This window comes from Phoxinus phoxinus, assembly GCF_949152265.1.
Source record: "Phoxinus phoxinus genome assembly, chromosome: 18".
In the NCBI taxonomy this organism is placed as follows: domain Eukaryota; kingdom Metazoa; phylum Chordata; class Actinopteri; order Cypriniformes; family Leuciscidae; genus Phoxinus; species Phoxinus phoxinus.
In genome coordinates this window covers 900,138-917,039 of record NC_136893.1, presented here as the reverse complement: position 1 = coordinate 917,039, position 16,902 = coordinate 900,138, and the positions used below count along the sequence as shown (strand labels likewise).

Here is a 16,902-nt window from a genome sequence, read left to right as displayed (position 1 = left end):
GAGAATAAAGTCGTGTTTCGAGAATAAAGTCGTGTTTCGTGATTAAAGTCGTGTTTCGAGATTAAAGTCGTGTTTCGAGATTAAAGTCGTGTTTCGAGAAAAAAGTCGTGTTTCGAGATTAAAGTCGTGTTTCGAGAATAAAGTCGTGTTTCGAGAATAAAGTCGTGTTTCGAGAATAAAGTCGTGTTTCGAGATTAAAGTCGTGTTTTGAGATTAAAGTCGTGTTTCGAGAATAAAGTCGTGTTTCGAGAATAAAGTCGTGTTTCGAGAATAAAGTCGTGTTTCGAGAATAAAGTCGTGTTTCGAGATTAAAGTCGTGTTTCGAGAAAAAAGTCGTGTTTCGAGATTAAAGTCGTGTTTCGAGAATAAAGTCGTGTTTCGAGAATAAAGTCGTGTTTCGAGAATAAAGTCGTGTTTCGAGATTAAAGTCGTGTTTCGAGAATAAAGTCGTGTTTCGAGAATAAAGTCGTGTTTCGAGAATAAAGTCGTGTTTCGAGATTAAAGTCGTGTTTCGAGATTAAAGTCGTGTTTCGAGATTAAAGTCGTGTTTCGAGAAAAAAGTCGTGTTTCGAGATTAAAGTCGTGTTTCGAGAATAAAGTCGTGTTTCGAGAATAAAGTCGTGTTTCGAGAATAAAGTCGTGTTTCGAGATTAAAGTCGTGTTTCGAGATTAAAGTCGTGTTTCGAGAATAAAGTCGTGTTTCGAGAATAAAGTCGTGTTTCGAGAATAAAGTCGTGTTTCGAGATTAAAGTCGTGTTTCGAGAATAAAGTCGTGTTTCGAGAATAAAGTCGTGTTTCGAGAATAAAGTCGTGTTTCGAGATTAAAGTCGTGTTTCGAGAATAAAGTCGTGTTTCGAGATTAAAGTCGTGTTTCGAGATTAATGTCGTGTTTCGAGATTAAAGTCGTGTTTCGAGAATAAAGTCGTGTTTCGAGAATAAAGTCGTGTTTCGAGATTAAAGTCGTGTTTCGAGAATAAAGTCGTGTTTCGAGAATAAAGTCGTGTTTCGAGATTAAAGTCGTGTTTTGAGATTAAACTCGTGTTTCGAGAATAAAGTCGTGTTTCGAGATTAAAGTCGTGTTTCGAGAATAAAGTCGTGTTTCGAGATTAAAGTCGTGTTTCGAGAATAAAGTCGTGTTTCGAGAATAAAGTCGTGTTTCGAGAATAAAGTCGTGTTTCGAGAATAAAGTCGTGTTTCGAGAATAAAGTCGTGTTTCGAGAATAAAGTCGTGTTTCGAGATTAAAGTCGTGTTTCGAGATTAAAGTCGTGTTTCGAGAATAAAGTCGTGTTTCGAGATTAAAGTCGTGTTTCGAGAATAAAGTCGTGTTTCGAGAATAAAGTCGTGTTTCGAGAATAAAGTCGTGTTTCGAGATTAAAGTCGTGTTTCAAGATTAAAGTCGTGTTTCGAGAATAAAGTCGTGTTTCGAGAATAAAGTCGTGTTTCGAGAATAAAGTCGTGTTTCGAGAATAAAGTCGTGTTTCGAGAATAAAGTCGTGTTTCGAGAAAAAACTCGTAATCCTCTTGCGTAGTAAACAGGGGCTATACATTAGAATAATATTTCACTGTATTTTTGATCAAATGATTGCAACCTTGGCCAGAAACATTAAAAAGCCCAAACTTTTGACCGCTAGTTAATGAGCTGAAAGAGTAATTTCGCTGGAACATTGGATGATAATAGCACGCTAGCATGATCCGGATCTCTCCCCGCGCTCTACCTCCAGACGGGTTTGGCAGTGTTATCACGCGACCCACGAACGAGCGCGGAGTTTTCCGAGCGGGCGGAGCTGCTCTTCCTCAGGCGGCCAGCAGGGGTCAGCGCTAGCCTGAGCGGCGGCGGTACCGGAGACGGTTTCGGGTCGGCTTTAGGCGGGCTTACGTTAGCGACGGCTTTGCGTGTCACGGACGCCACGGTGTTGCGAGCGAAGCTGAGTGGTTTGAGCGAGGAGGAACCGCACGCAGAGCTTCGAGGCCGGTCGAGTGTAGCGCGACACATCTTCTCCTGCGGCGGCCGAACCGCTTGCGTCTTCTTGGCGTTGTTGAGGACGGGAACCTGCGTCCTGAGAGGAACAACCTTCCTCAAACCTGATGATGAAGATGATGATGGTTTAGCGGGAGAGGGTCTGTTTTTAGAGCCGGCGGGTCGCTTGCTGCTCGTTTGGATCGGTAGTGTCGCTCCGCCGCTGGATTTGAGTGCCTCGTTTGTACGCTTGACGTTATCTCTAGCTTTATGATCTTCATTCGTCACCTCAGGATCGATTTGTGAGGGGTCAGAGGTCACGACTGGAGTCGCTTCTGTATTTCTGAATTGCGTTTGGTCGTGTGATTCCTCGATGGAAATGCTCTTGTTTTGTATCTCTGGCTCCGCCGGCGCGACGCCGCTGTGTGCGATGGAGAGCGAGTGTATTGGAGGAAGTGAATCTGCTCCACTGGGGTCAAAGGTCATGTTCTTCTGTCGGCGTGATCGACGAGCGCTACCGAAACGCAGTGGTGAACTTTGAGGACTCGTCATCAGCAGCTCCAAAAGCCCCTCCCTCTTTAACGCCGCCTCCACGTCTGCTTCGCTATTGGACCGCAGCCCGAAGACTCCGCCCACACCCTCATGCCCCGCCCACGAGTGCCGCTTGTCCTCCGACTCCTTGAGACGCTTGCGCCGAGACTCCTCCCACATTCCTCGCTCCACGTTCTCCTGAGGAAAGAGAAGAAGTCCAGCAACGAGTCTGAGTTAAAGATACACACGCATATTCAAAAGCTGGAATAAACTACACCAGGGGGCGCTAAAGAGTGCTAGAGTAGAGAAAACTATGCAAAAAATTATTATAATAATAATATATATCACTATTGAAATAAAAATAAAAATTTTCAATTATATTTACATAAATAGATGTTTTAAAATACATGATTAAATAACAAATTAATACAAATAATTATATTAATATGAATAATACAATTATGGTAAAATAAATGCATAAATAGAAGCAATACAAATATGTAAATTATAGAATTATATGAAAATAATAAATGTATAATTAGATTAAAACAAATAAATAATAATAATGATTAAAATAAATAAATAAATATATACTTTTAAATCATATTTAAATAAATAAATGTAAAAATAAACACGATTAAATAACAAATTAATACAAATAATTACATTTAAATAAATAATACAATTGTAGTAAATTAAATGAATAAATAGATTAAAAATAAATAAATATAAATTGTAAAATTATATTAAAATAAATAGATTAAAATAAATAAATCCGTAGAAAACAAATATTTTAAATTGGTTTAAATGAAATAATTGAAATACTGTGTCTTTAAAGATGAAAGGCGAGGTAATGAGATGTAACTTTAGACCTGAACTGCTTTCCTGAATTTGGAGCAGAAGCTCTGGAAGATCCGTACGCACTCGTCCAGTCTGAAGACGTCTTTGTCTTCGCAGAAGAAATCGATCAGAGCGTCTCCTTTCCTCTGAAGCTCATCAATCCTGGTCCTCAAATCCTCCAGAGCTTCAGCAGCGCTCTGAGACAGAGGTACAGTTGAACACTAATATACTTAAAGCCACAGAGAGGCAGGGACAGGGGTCAGAGGTCAGAGGTCACCTTCAGTAAGGACTGCAGCTGCGTCAGGAGCTCGTCATCTGTGTGGATCTGCTGCTCTAAATGACCAACTCTTCTGGTCAGAGTCTCAAACTCTACATGCATGCTGTCAACACACACTCTACACACACACACACACACACACACACAGGTTTGTACACAGACTTCCGTTGTTTCTCTACAGGTTAATGGTACTTTATGATATAATTGTGTTGTGTTATTGTTAGTCTCTGTTTAATAGTTTTTACGGACTGCTTCTCACCGAGCTGCTTGCTGAACATGCAGAAGTTTCTCTGGAAACATGAGCAGATCTTTCTTCTGAGCCTCCTGTTAAAGACAGTGTCATGAAAGAACGTGTGTGTGTGTGTGTGTGTGTGTCACATGATAAATCGACACACTTACCAGAGCGACGAAGTGCAGCAGGTTCATTCCAGGTTTATTGGCTTTAGTATCGGCCAGAGACAGCAGAGAGGAGAGTCTGAAGCCCACGGCATTACCGGCTGACCCACCCTGAGGGAGAGAGAGAGAGAGAGAGAGAGAGAGAGAGAGATAGATGGATGGAGAGAGAGAGATGGATGGATGGATGGATGGATGGATGGAGAGAGAGATGGATGGATGGATGGATGGATGGAGAGAGAGAGATGGATGGATGGATGGAGAGAGAGATGGATGGATGGATGGATGGAGAGAGATGGATGGATGGATGGATGGAGAGAGAGAGATGGATGGATGGATGGATGGAGAGAGAGAGATGGATGGATGGATAGATGGATGGAGAGAGAGATGGATGGATGGATGGATGGATGGATGGATGGAGAGAGAGAGATGGATGGATGGATGGAGAGAGAAAGAGAGAGATGGATGGATGGAGAGAGAGAGAGAGAGGGATGGATGGATGGATGGATGGAGAGAGAGAGATGGATGGATGGATGGAGAGAGAGATGGATGGATGGAGAGAGAGAGATGGATGGAGAGAGAGAGAGAGAGAGAGAGAGAGATGGATGGATGGATGGAGAGAGAGAGATGGATGGAGAGAGAGATGGATGGATGGATGGAGAGAGAGAGAGATGGATGGATGGATGGAGAGAGAGAGAGGTTGGATGGATGGATGGATGGAGAGAGAGATGGATGGATGGAGAGAGAGAGATGGATGGAGAGAGAGAGAGAGAGATGGATGGATGGATGGATGGAGAGAGAGAGATGGATGGAGAGAGAGATGGATGGATGGATGGAGAGAGAGAGAGAGAGATGGATGGATGGATGGAGAGAGAGAGAGGTTGGATGGATGGATAGATAGATAGATAGATAGATAGATAGATAGATAGATAGATAGATAGATAGATAGATAGATAGATAGATAGATAGACAATAAAAATAATAATTTGGGGCCGTTTACAATCTGAAAGGGTTAAATATGTTCTTATGCTTACTTTGTATGAGAAGCATTAATGTTGGATGTTTACTGTTTTTACCAGGTTTTTTTGTTTTCGTTTTTAAAAGTGTGATTTTGGTCAATAAGACCCAGAACATAACGATCATACCCAGAATTAAACCTAATACAATTTTATCCTGTAGTTCAAACAGTAAATTATGGTGCTTGCTACGCCAAGGTCATGGGTTCGATTCCCAGGGAATGCATGAACTGATTAAATGTATAAATCACTGCTGAATGCATAGATGTGAATGGACTCTCTTTATAAGTAACTTGTAATTTGAATAATTATTAACTACCTTTAATCAACACAAGTGTGAATGTGTAAATGTGTAAGAGTTCATGACGTACTGCATTCATGATGTTTCCAGCTTGCAGAACTAAATGAAGAACATTGTGAAGCTCCTCACAGTTCAACAGCTCTATCAAATAAAAGATGAAGTATTTAGTATTTATAAACGTCACAACACAGTGTTTAGAAATTAAGAACAGAGATGTTGATCACCGTTAATGGCGGTCAGGACGATGGCGATGTCGTGTTTCATGACTGTGTATGAAGGGAAAAACTCTTCCTTTAGCAGCAGAGCCTTGAGACGTACCTCATACCTGCAGAAACACAGAAGAACCAGGTCAATGAAGACCTGATCAATGAAGGTCTGATCAATGAAGACCAGATCAATGAAGGTCTGATCAATGAAGACCAGATCAATGAAGACCTGATCAATGAAGACCTGATCAATGAAGACCTGATCAATGAAGACCTGATCAATGAAGACCTGATCAATGAAGACCTGATCAATGAAGACCTGATCAATGACGACCTGATCAATGAAGACCTGATCAATGAAGACCTGATCAATGACGACCTGATCAATGAAGACCTGATCAATGAAGACCTGATCAATGAAGGTCTGATCAATGAAGACCTGATCAATGAAGGTCTGATCAATGAAGACCAGATCAATGAAGACCTGATCAATGAAGACCTGATCAATGAAGACCAGATCAATGAAGACCAGATCAATGAAGACCTGATCAATGAAGACCTGATCAATGAAGACCTGATCAATGAAGACCTGATCAATGACGACCTGATCAATGAAGACCTGATCAATGAAGACCTGATCAATGACGACCTGATCAATGACGACCTGATCAATGAAGACCTGATCATTGAAGACCTGATTAATGAAGACCTGATCAATGAATATTTGATCAATGAAGACCAGATCAATGAAGACCAGATCAATGAAGATCTGATCAATGAAGGTCTGATTAATGAAGACCTGATCAATGAAGACCAGATCAATGAAGACCTGATCAATGAAGACCTGATCAATGAAGACCTGATCAATGAAGACCTAATCAATAAAGACCTGATCAGTGAAGACCTGATCAATGAAGACCTGATCAATGAAGACCTGATCAATGAAGACCTAATCAATAAAGACCTGATCAGTGAAGACCTAATCAATAAAGACCTGATTAATGAAGACCTCATCAATGAAGGTCTGATTAATGAAGACCTGATCAATGAAGACTTGATCAATCACGATCTGATCAATGAAGACCTGATCAATGAAGGTCTGATTAATGAAGACCTGATCAATGAAGGTCTGATTAATGAAGACCTGATCAATGAAGATCTGATCAATGAAGATCTGATCAATGAAGGTCTGATCAATGAAGACCTGATCAATGAAGACCTGATCAATGAAGACTTGATCAATCACGATCTGATCAATGAAGACCTGATCAATGAAGGTCTGATTAATGAAGACCTGATCAATGAAGACCTGATCAATGAAGGTCTGATCAATGAAGATCTGATCAATGAAGATCTGATCAATGAAGGTCTGATCAATGAAGACCTGATCAATGAAGACCTGATCAATGAAGGTCTGATCAATGAAGACCTGATCAATGAAGACCTGATCAATGAGATCTGATCAATGAAGACCTGATCAATCACGACCTGATCAATGAAGACCTGATCAATGAAGACCTGATCAATGAGATCTGATCAATGAAGACCTGATCAATGAAGACCTGATCAATGAGATCTGATCAATGAAGACCTGATCAATGAAGACCTGATCAATGAAGACCTGATCAATTAAGACCTGATCAATGAAGACCTGATCAATGAAGACCAGATCAATGAAGGTCTGATTAATGAAGATCTGATCAATGAAGACCTGATCAATGAAGACCTGATCAATGAAGACCTGATCAATGAAGGTCTGATCAATGAAGACCTGATCAATGAAGACCTGATCAATCACGACCTGATCAATGAAGACCTGATCAATTAAGACCTGATCAATGAAGACCTGATCAATGAAGACCAGATCAATGAAGACCTGATCAATGAAGGTCTGATTAATGAAGACCTGATCAATGAAGACCTGATCAATGAAGGTCTGATTAATGAAGACCTGATCAATGAAGATCTGATCAATGAAGGTCTGATCAATGAAGACCTGATCAATGAAGACCTGATCAATGAAGACCTGATCAATGAAGACCTGATTAATGAAGGTCTGATCAATGAAGATCTGATCAATGAAGACCTGATTTATGAAGGTCTGATTAATGAATATATGATCAATGAAGACCTGATCAATGAAGACCTGATCAATGAAGACCTGATCAATGAAGACCTGATCAATGAAGACCTGATCAATGAAGACCTGATTAATGAAGACCTGATCAATGAAGGTCTGATTAATGAAGGTCTTCTCTCTCAGACGCTGGTTTAACGGTACCTGGGTAAACGGATGAGCTGGTATATGAAGGCATCAGGCAGCGGCAGGTCTTTGGGGTTCCCACTGAACATCTGTAGATTCTTCACCTGTCAATCAACCAACCAATCAATCAATCAAAACACAATAATCAGCTCAATCAATCAATCGACGGTGTATTTACCTCGTCGTCCTCGGGCAGGAGCTTCAGCAGCTCTTGGAGAGACTCCACACTGAAGACGCCCGTGTTTCCATGAAGAATATCGTCCAGAAGACACTCACTGGACCTGGACATACAGAGCCCTGGAGAATGAGTGAGAGCGAAGGAACGAAACACACACCGTCACACACACGCTCGGCTCTTACTTTTTGAAGTGTTTGAGGAAAATGGAGATATTCAAGCTTCTCTTGGAGTCCAGGATGGTAATCTAGAGACAAACACACAAAAGGAAAGCGGAGCGTGGGTGGAAGGAGGATAATTTACAGTTAAGGCAGCTATAAGAAAATATTTGCTGATCTAATCTTAAGGTACCACAGTACTCCTAATATTTTATTCAATACTATCAATTTAGTGCTAAATCCCACTACTTCATGTCCTGTTTTGTCCACCATCACATTTCTGTCAGGACCACTATCGTCAAATACGATTGACAATTAGCATGTTGACCAAGCAGACTAGCATGGATAAGAGCAGCAATAACCCCCCTCCCATCAGCTGAGAGTCACTGATGAGAGCTTGATAACGTGACCTGCCAGAACTAACACTACGCTTGATATGTTTGTCATGTATCATCAGTCGATGATATTAGGTCACAAGTTGTACCCGGTTCATATGATCCCACGGTTGCTTGATCCTAGATATTCCAAGGACCAGATTGTAATCGAGTGGTGATCGGGGATTTGCAGTAGCAGCTCCAAAGCGCTGGAATAATCTACCTTTACATCTTAGACTGCTCCTTCTTTAGGTTATTTTAAAGGAAACCAGAAATTACATTTACTTGAATTAGCGTTTGGTTCAGTGGGTTAATTGGCAAGAGGCTCTTAACAGATGTTGTTAGTCATCGTTTGTCTGAAAGTACATTTGGATTTCGTGTTGATAAACGAAACCGTTAGTTGAGGCATGATGCCAAAATGACTCTTCAGGCTTTATATCTGCCACGACTTGGCATATTGACACCAAACTTTGTATGTGTCATTGTCACTTCACTCTGACCACATCACATCGATTTCGTAACTGCGACACCTATTGGTTGAAAGTGATAAACCATTAAATCATATTATAAGTTACTGTGTATGATTTTTCAGCCATTTGCCCAAAATCCTCTTAAAATGTCTTTAATTGCTGCTTGCTGCAGTTGTTCTGACACTGCCACCATGTTGGCATCTCTTATCGTCTTCCTGCGCTTGGCCCCGATAATTGCTGCTTGCAGCTACATTCTTATTGTGTGATTGTACTGCACATTGGTCAACTTTATGTTGTTTTAATTGTGCTTTATAAATAAAATGAATTAAAATGTCATATTTTCCATATTCATTTTAATTTTAATACAAGTGGGTTTGTCTTTTTTAGTTTTTTTTTGTAAATATGTCCCTGTTTATCTATTTTAGTGTTTCAACTAAACTAAATTAAAATTTTAAATGTTACCTTAGCAACTAGCTGAAATAAAATAAGTTTATTTTTTATATATACTGTATATATATATTATTTTTTTTTCATTTTTTTTTTTCAAGAAAATGGTTTCTCTGGTTTTAGTTGATGACAGTTATAGCTCCGCTGAGGTCAGAAGTGTGTCTGACCTGCGGTCTGAGATCTGTCCCAGAAGCTTTTGCTCGTCGGATACTCTTCCCGCCACTGGGTGCCGGCGTGTCCTCGTGTTGTCCGAACAGCTCCTCGATGGCTCTGATGTCGATGTGGAACGGCGTCTCCCCGCTGGGCCGTCCGAGGGTCCACAGGTTCGGCCCGTCGTGCCGTTTGACACGATCTTCAGGAATCGGCTTCCAATAGAAACCTCTCACCCTCCTCTTCCTCTCCGCAGGGATTCCCACAGGCAGGGGCGGAGGAAGGGGAGGAGCCGGGGGCGGGGCGTTGATGGGGGCGTGGCCATGTAATAACGGAGGAGGGGTCATTAAAACACTGACCCCGCCCTCTTCATCAAAACTCTGGCTCTCATTGGCCAACAAGATACTGCTCATAATAGGAGATGTGGGTGTGGTCAGAAGATGATTGACAGTAGACTGCATGACATCATCAGGGTGTTTCTTAAAGCCACGCCCCCCTGAGATGGATGCTTGAACGCCATGAAGACGCAGCAATCAGAAGCTTCTGTATTAGAAGAATTAACACAAAACACATTCAGTAATGGCACGCAAATCAAACTGTAAACATTCAACTAGATTTTTACACGTTCACATCCTCTGGCGTTCGTGCAGAATTAAACACACTTGAGTGACGATACGAACACACTGAGGACCCAATGAACAACAAACTCATCATTGTTTTATAGAACACATCCAGTTTTTGCTAAATAATGTACGAGCGGTTACACAAGCAAGAGAAAGAGCATTCGTGTCAATCTGTGCTGAAAACAGCTTTTCCAATAGCTCCTGAAAAAGAGAATAATGAAACCATTCTTTAACTAAACTTTTAGGATATCGAGAGATTAATTCAGATATTTACTTATGCGTCCATGTGCTGACGTCATGTGATCTTTATGACATCACAGTTTATCACGGAACAAAATCCACATCAGTTCTTCTGCACACAGCAAATATTTACACATGCAATCGGGACAATAGAGGCAGAAGCTCACCTGTGTGTATGGAAATTATGCATAACAATCATACAAAATCTGTTCGGCAGATTCGGTGTTTCAGCTTTGCTCTCATTGGTCAACTCTGAGCATCACTCAAACTAAATTAAAGGGTGAATTAAATCAAACTAATCATGAGAAAATCATACCTCAGCATCAGAAATAATTCCCCATCATCAGTGTGTGTGTTTCACTAAATCTGCTCTTATTGGTGATTAATATGATGTTTCTACTTGTGAAAACCCACAATATCTCAATATATTAACGTTCAGAAAATGCTATTATATTTTATACATAAGCTGCCGTCAGAGGATTGAATCAGACATGAATAAATAATAACTGTAGAAATCATTCTTATGGAGTAAATTGAGTTACTTCCACACATTTCAGAAATAAACTGAGAAAACAAACAACTATATAATCAAGCGTGAGTAAACTCATCAGGCATCATGAAGATAATAACGCTTATATTTAATCTAACTATGATACATACATCAGTATAATAATATATTAACAACTGATCAGTGATGAAGAAAATAAGCTTACCTTTATGTGCCAATGAAAATGTTCCTAAAGATCACAGCACTTTAACTGATCATAACTGTAATAAAAATCACCAGAATTATGAGATATTTTCATAACTTAATCATTAATTATATTACAGTACATTACCTTAATGCCATTAAAAATGGAGGTGAGTGAATATTCCGTGCGTCCGGTGAGTTAGACAGGAGCTCTCGCGCATGCGCACACACCACACCACACACACACGCACACACACACACACACACACTTAAATAAAACACAATACACTCATATATTTATATTAGTACAGAGTCATCTAAAGCAGAGTAATGGACAACAATCATTACTAAAGCCGATGTGTAAACAGTCTCGAGTGTGTGTGTGTGTGTGTGTATGTGTGTGTGTATGTGTGTGTATGTGTGTGTGTGTGTGTGTGTGTATGTGTGTGTGTGTGTGTGTGTGTATGTGTGTGTGTATGTGTGTATGTGTATGTGTGTGTGTGTGTGTGTGTGTGTGTGTGTGTGTGTGTGTGTGTGTGTGAGACTGATAACAGCTCTGCTCGTCACACCCAGCATCAGTAACTGTCAGTCCTGCAATTTTCAATGTGTTTTATTATTTGCATGATTGTTGTAGTTACACACAAAATTTGCCAAATAATTAATACGAATAGTAATTTACAGTTATGGTCACATTGGCACCGTTGGTAAATATGAACAAAGAAGCCTGTGAAAATAAATAAATGCCCTCCCAGACAACATGTGGTGATGCTGGCCTTTGTGTTTCCTCATATTTACACTTCTGTGAAACAGGAAGTCATAACTAGACAATGTCGTGTTCCTAGTCACCCTGGTGTGCTAAAAATAAATACAGAAAATGAAAATTATAGACAAAATAAACATTTAGAAATTAAGTTAAAAAAAGAAAATGTTTATAAGTATTAAGACATTTTACAACTTATTTGTGTGAATAAATTATCACATTTATTCAACTTAGCCTATAAATGAACATTCAAATTCATAACAAACAGTGTGTGAACACAGTCATCCACACAAGCTGTCGCCCGACTGTGAGTTCGCTTGATCATTTACAATAGAGATCGATCGCTAGCTGCTAGAAACCTGTGTTGTATTCACTAAAGTTAGCGCTGACTGCATAGATCTAGATAATTATATCCTTGTGTTGGTTAGGCGAACACGAACGTCCATTTCACGAGTTCGCATGTTAATGAAATCTGATGTAGTAATGTAATGCGTATTTGGCTTGCTGTCGGGGGGAGGGCTCCGAGCTCAGAGTGTAAAGGTCACAGGTATCTATGAGCAGACCCGCCGAGTGTGAGGTGGTGATGGGGGGTGGTGGTGGGATGCTGAGAAACTTGTCATGAGACAGGAGGAAGACTTTATTTATACTGGCTTCTTCTTGTGCTGATTGGATGATTACCTGCATGCTCCTCCCGAACTTTGGTACAAAAAACTTCTTTTAGAAAAACAAAAAAATGGATTTACCTGTCCAGCGAAAACAGAGCTACCTGGATGTCGGATTGGAAGCGGAGTTCTCGCCACCTGCCGAAGGCTTTTCCAATGTAAATTCGGGACTTTGCACGTTCCTTATCCTTTTCCCTCTTTGCAATTTGTTCATCGGAACATCGTCTCTTTGGTCGTATCGGCCATATCAAACTTTAAGAGAATATAATTCTAACTTCCCTCTTCATGCTTCTATCTCCTCCTCCACACACCCATCATGTACGCACACTAACCCCCCAAACCCCACCCCCAAACCCAGCTTGTCGGTGATTGGCTGGAACGCTGTTTGTTATGTTTCGTGGTGCGGGTTCCCCTAGTTTGGTTTTGTTGCCGTTTTTGGAGCCTGGGCTGTCTACAGAGACCGTGTGTGTTCACAGTGTGTTCAGGGGACAGGCAGCTAGCGCAATATTATCTGTCTGCAGTCCCGGAGGCCGCACTTTCAGGACCGCATTTCTAGGACCCTAGTTTTGGAGGACCGAAAAAAGTGCCACCAAGGCAGTATTTCCACACAGTTTTAACTACATTAGAGTTTTTTGTTAAAGTTTTATTACACCCAAATACTTTCTTTATTGCAATTAAACCTGGTTTCTAGGAATGTTGAGAAATGATTGGGTCTAAGTAGCATAATATAATAACTCAAGTAAAATAAACAAGGAATCATGTTATAGTCTTTTCAGTCACTAGATCAACCACATTCAAGTACAGAGGGAAGACAAGGATGACTCTGGGGGTAGATTTAAGATTGTGTATATTTTACAAAATAATATATTAAAACTGAACTTGAACACACACAAAAACAAATTTGTTCATCACGTAAACCATAGAACTTCATGGACAACATCATCGCTGACTCCTAAGAGAGAGAAAGAGAAGTGTATGAAATAAGGAACATTTAGTTGAACATGTTCTACTCTCTAATTTTAAATTTTAAAGATCTTAGAGTGCACATTGTGGGTAACGTTAAACAGGCTGACTGTGAGCATGTGACAGTGAAAACATTACGATTATTTTAACTGAACTAAAATGGAAAAACAATGAGCAATTAACAAGCTTTCAGAACGAACATGCTACAGTTTATTGGGCTTATCATGCAACAGTTCCGTTACATAAATGTGCTAACAATTCAAACTATTCAATTCAATTATGCATTCAAGACTATTTAGCAAATCACCATCACGTTGGCTACGTTAACTTTCCAATGAAATGCATCACAATTGTTTTTAAAGTTAAACAAATAAAAATTGATTCGCATTTGATACTCACACTCTGATTGGCATCCATCTTCGCTGGTCCTCTAATTCGGTGGCGTTGTCACTAAAAACCTAGGGTTCTAGAAATGAGGTCCTGAAACTACGGTCCTGAAACTGCGGTCCTGAGAATGCAGCCTCCGGTTTTGCAGGCAGATGCTACGCAGCTAGCGGATAGTGAGGAGATGTTTGCTGTGACAAAAAAATGTTTTGGCCTAAAAACGCGTGACATCGCTTATAGCACCTCTAAGCCAGTAAATGAAGATAGTAGCTATACCGTTATATCCATCGTTGTCTATATAAGTGAGCGTGTTTACATACACGTTCTTAACCCGATTATGCTGAATAAACTGACAGTGCCTGTGGTCTAGTAAGCTAACCGGTGTTCTTTGGGCTTGATTAAGTGTGCATATGTGATAGACTATATGACAGGAAAGTGTCTTTACTGTGGATTTAAATGCATCCAGACAGAGAGCACTGGTAGCAGGACATATATCCAAACACTTTCTGGACCCAAGAAAAAACGAGTTCTCATCTCAGAAGTAGGCTAGGCTACAGTGGAAATACTGCATCTGTAACGGCATGAGGAGAATATGCGCCGTACACTTCCAGCTGACATGTTGAAATACTCTTCAGTTTTTAATGCTTTATTTAACATCACAACACACATAATAAATTGAATACTCGAGTCAGATACAACTGGGGTACAGGAAAAATATTTTTTACCTCACTATACCGGGAAATAACCTGATTTAGCCAATTAATAAACAATCCACCTTTGCTAGCAAAATATTCTTATATAAAACGAAGTAATTAAAAAAGCAAATTAATGAGTAAATAAGCAAGTTAATGATCAATTAAGTAAGCCCCGCCCCCTCACGTTAATATTGTGTATCGCCGATCTCACAGGCTGATGATAGGACGATATGAAAATAGAGCATATCGCCCAACACTACTCTCCAGCACTAAAGCTTTTCTAATATTAACAATCATAACCCTTCTTCTTCCAGTGATTTTGAGCTTTTTTAATGTCTCTCAGCCATCTCTCTTTCTACAGTCAAATCTCCCTCTTGCTCTCTTTCCTCCCCCATCATGAGTGGACACTTCACTTTGAGTGGACACTTCACTTTGTATGTAAATTACTTGCCAAATGTTTGTCCTAATGCCAACACCCAAATGTATGCAGATGACACCGTAATCTTTGTACACGCTAACAGTGCAGCTCAAGCTGCTGATCTGCTATCAAACTTGATGCAAAAGATTACAGAATGGTTAAATTACAATTGCCTTCAACTGAATGTATCTAAAACTGTATGTATGTTTTTTAGTAAATCTAAAAGCCGCTGTGCAGAACCGGATGTAGTCGTAGCAGGGGAGAGACTACAAGTTGTCTCAGATTTTAAATACCTTGGAGTATACATAGATAACAATCTTACTTTTAAATTACACATTAAGAAGGTTTGTAATCGCATTAAGTACAACCTGGAAAATGTTAGATATGTCCGTAGCTGCATGTCAAAAAGGGCCGCTTTGATGTTCATGCACTCAATGATTTTATCTCACATCACCTATTGATTGACAACCTGGTCACAAGCTAGCAACACTTCTCTCAAACCATTACTCTCTCTATATAAAAAAAACTTAAAGTACTTGATAGGAAATCCATATATTATCATCATTGTCATGTTTTAAAAAAGTATAATCTATTAAATTTCAAAAATTTGATTATGTATGCAGATCTCTTGTGTACAAAATTTGACATGGACTGGCTCCTCCAATATTGCGCCAGTTTGTAAACACAGCACCAAATGCTTACAGATCTACAAGGAGTGCAGCAAGAGGTGACGCGTTGTCCCGTTGAGGAAGAGTGCACTTGGTCAAACAGCTTCTTCAGTCAGGGCGGCTCGTGAACCTCATTCCAATTCACATTAGGAATTTTAAAACTTACGCTTCATTTAAATTAAACTTAAAGAAGTGGCTAATAGGTAATCAGGACTGTCAACATTACATTTGACATGAAATCTTGCTGTACCCGGTCTTTTCTTTCCTGCCTGTTTGTTTGTGCTTCTCTGATGAGGTTGTCTGACTCATTTGTGTTTAGATCGGTGAAACCTCTGTTGTTGTATTTTATTCTTATTAACCTGTATGTACTATTTCAATCCTTTTATTTTGTATTTTTTAGGTGTGACATAATAAGATATGTCCAGGGACAGCAGATGTAAAATAGCCTTTTGGCTAATTTTGGCACACTGTACATTTATTTATGTATTATTAGTGTGTATTGTCCCTGTTAAATAAACCTGAAATAAATAAATAAATAACCCTACATGATTTTAATGGGTGACGTGGTGGAAAACAACCGCCCGAATCGTGGTTAATCCCGCTTTTTACCACGATCACTGACAAGTTAAAGAAACAGTGTTATTTCATTAAAATACTATTACAGTTTTTATCAATATTTTGAAATAGTTTTTATTTTCATTTTAGTTAAAGTTTTAGTCATTTTGTTGTGTTTTTGAAATCAGAAATGTTACTTTGGCAACTAGCTGAAATAAAATAAGTTGAAATATTTTTAACATTTTATTTAAAGAAACAATGTGTTCTTTATGGGTTATAACAACAACAACAGCAACCCTGTTTTGCGTTTTAGACAGAAAAAAAATCATCTGTATCAAAGAAACACAACACTCACATTCACATGATTTTGCATATTATTTGACACCCGGTCCTGGTTTCCTGGTAAGATTGTGTTTTTCCCGCATCACGGCCATCTTTAGGATCAACACATTCAAATTCTGTCCTGAAGAACTGATACAATGAGACATTATTGTCTGCATCCAAAAATGGACAAAAATGTAAAATATGACACTGATACACATGTTGATAATCATGCCAGGAGTATGATATTAATATCAGTATTCATTATAACATCTCTCCCAAAAATATACTTGTGCTCTTTCATACCTCAGCTCAGACTTCTCAGAAGTGGAGAAAAAATTCATGGCCTTTAAAGATATGGAT

At 39.5% G+C, this 16,902-nt stretch overlaps 1 protein-coding gene across 6 annotated transcripts; it reads right to left on the bottom strand.

Annotated features, from left to right (window-relative positions):
- Window positions 1-1,453: 1,453 nt before the first annotated feature.
- LOC306986341 (FH2 domain-containing protein 1) lies at window positions 1,454-12,847 on the bottom strand. 6 transcript variants are annotated; one of them, XM_079589486.1, is made up of 14 exons: window positions 12,617-12,847; window positions 11,262-11,968; window positions 11,136-11,190; window positions 9,577-10,102; window positions 8,146-8,207; window positions 7,964-8,066; window positions 7,804-7,889; window positions 5,541-5,641; window positions 5,387-5,457; window positions 4,006-4,113; window positions 3,866-3,930; window positions 3,607-3,724; window positions 3,362-3,526; window positions 1,454-2,687 (listed from the first exon to the last, which is right to left on the bottom strand). In XM_079589486.1, the coding sequence occupies exons 4-14, from the start codon at window positions 10,018-10,020 to the stop codon at window positions 1,713-1,715; spliced, it is 2,298 nt and encodes a 765-aa protein (XP_079445612.1). In that variant the 5' UTR covers window positions 10,021-10,102; window positions 11,136-11,190; window positions 11,262-11,968; window positions 12,617-12,847; the 3' UTR covers window positions 1,454-1,712. The 6 variants fall into 6 exon arrangements, with proteins under 6 accessions (XP_079445612.1, XP_079445614.1, XP_079445613.1 ...); XM_079589488.1 differs by lacking the exon at window positions 11,136-11,190; XM_079589487.1 differs by lacking the exon at window positions 11,262-11,968.
- Window positions 12,848-16,902: the final 4,055 nt, after the last annotated feature.

Coding starts and splice junctions, on each gene's coding strand:
- LOC306986341 (XM_079589486.1), bottom strand. CDS start 10,020: ATGCAGTCTACTGTCAATCATCTTCTGACCACACCCACATCTCCTATT. Junction 8,208..9,576: donor GGACAGATCTCAGACCGCAG/GTCAGACACACT, acceptor GTTTGTCTCTAG/ATTACCATCCTGGACTCCAA. Junction 5,458..5,540: donor CGTCCTGACCGCCATTAACG/GTGATCAACATC, acceptor TTTATTTGATAG/AGCTGTTGAACTGTGAGGAG.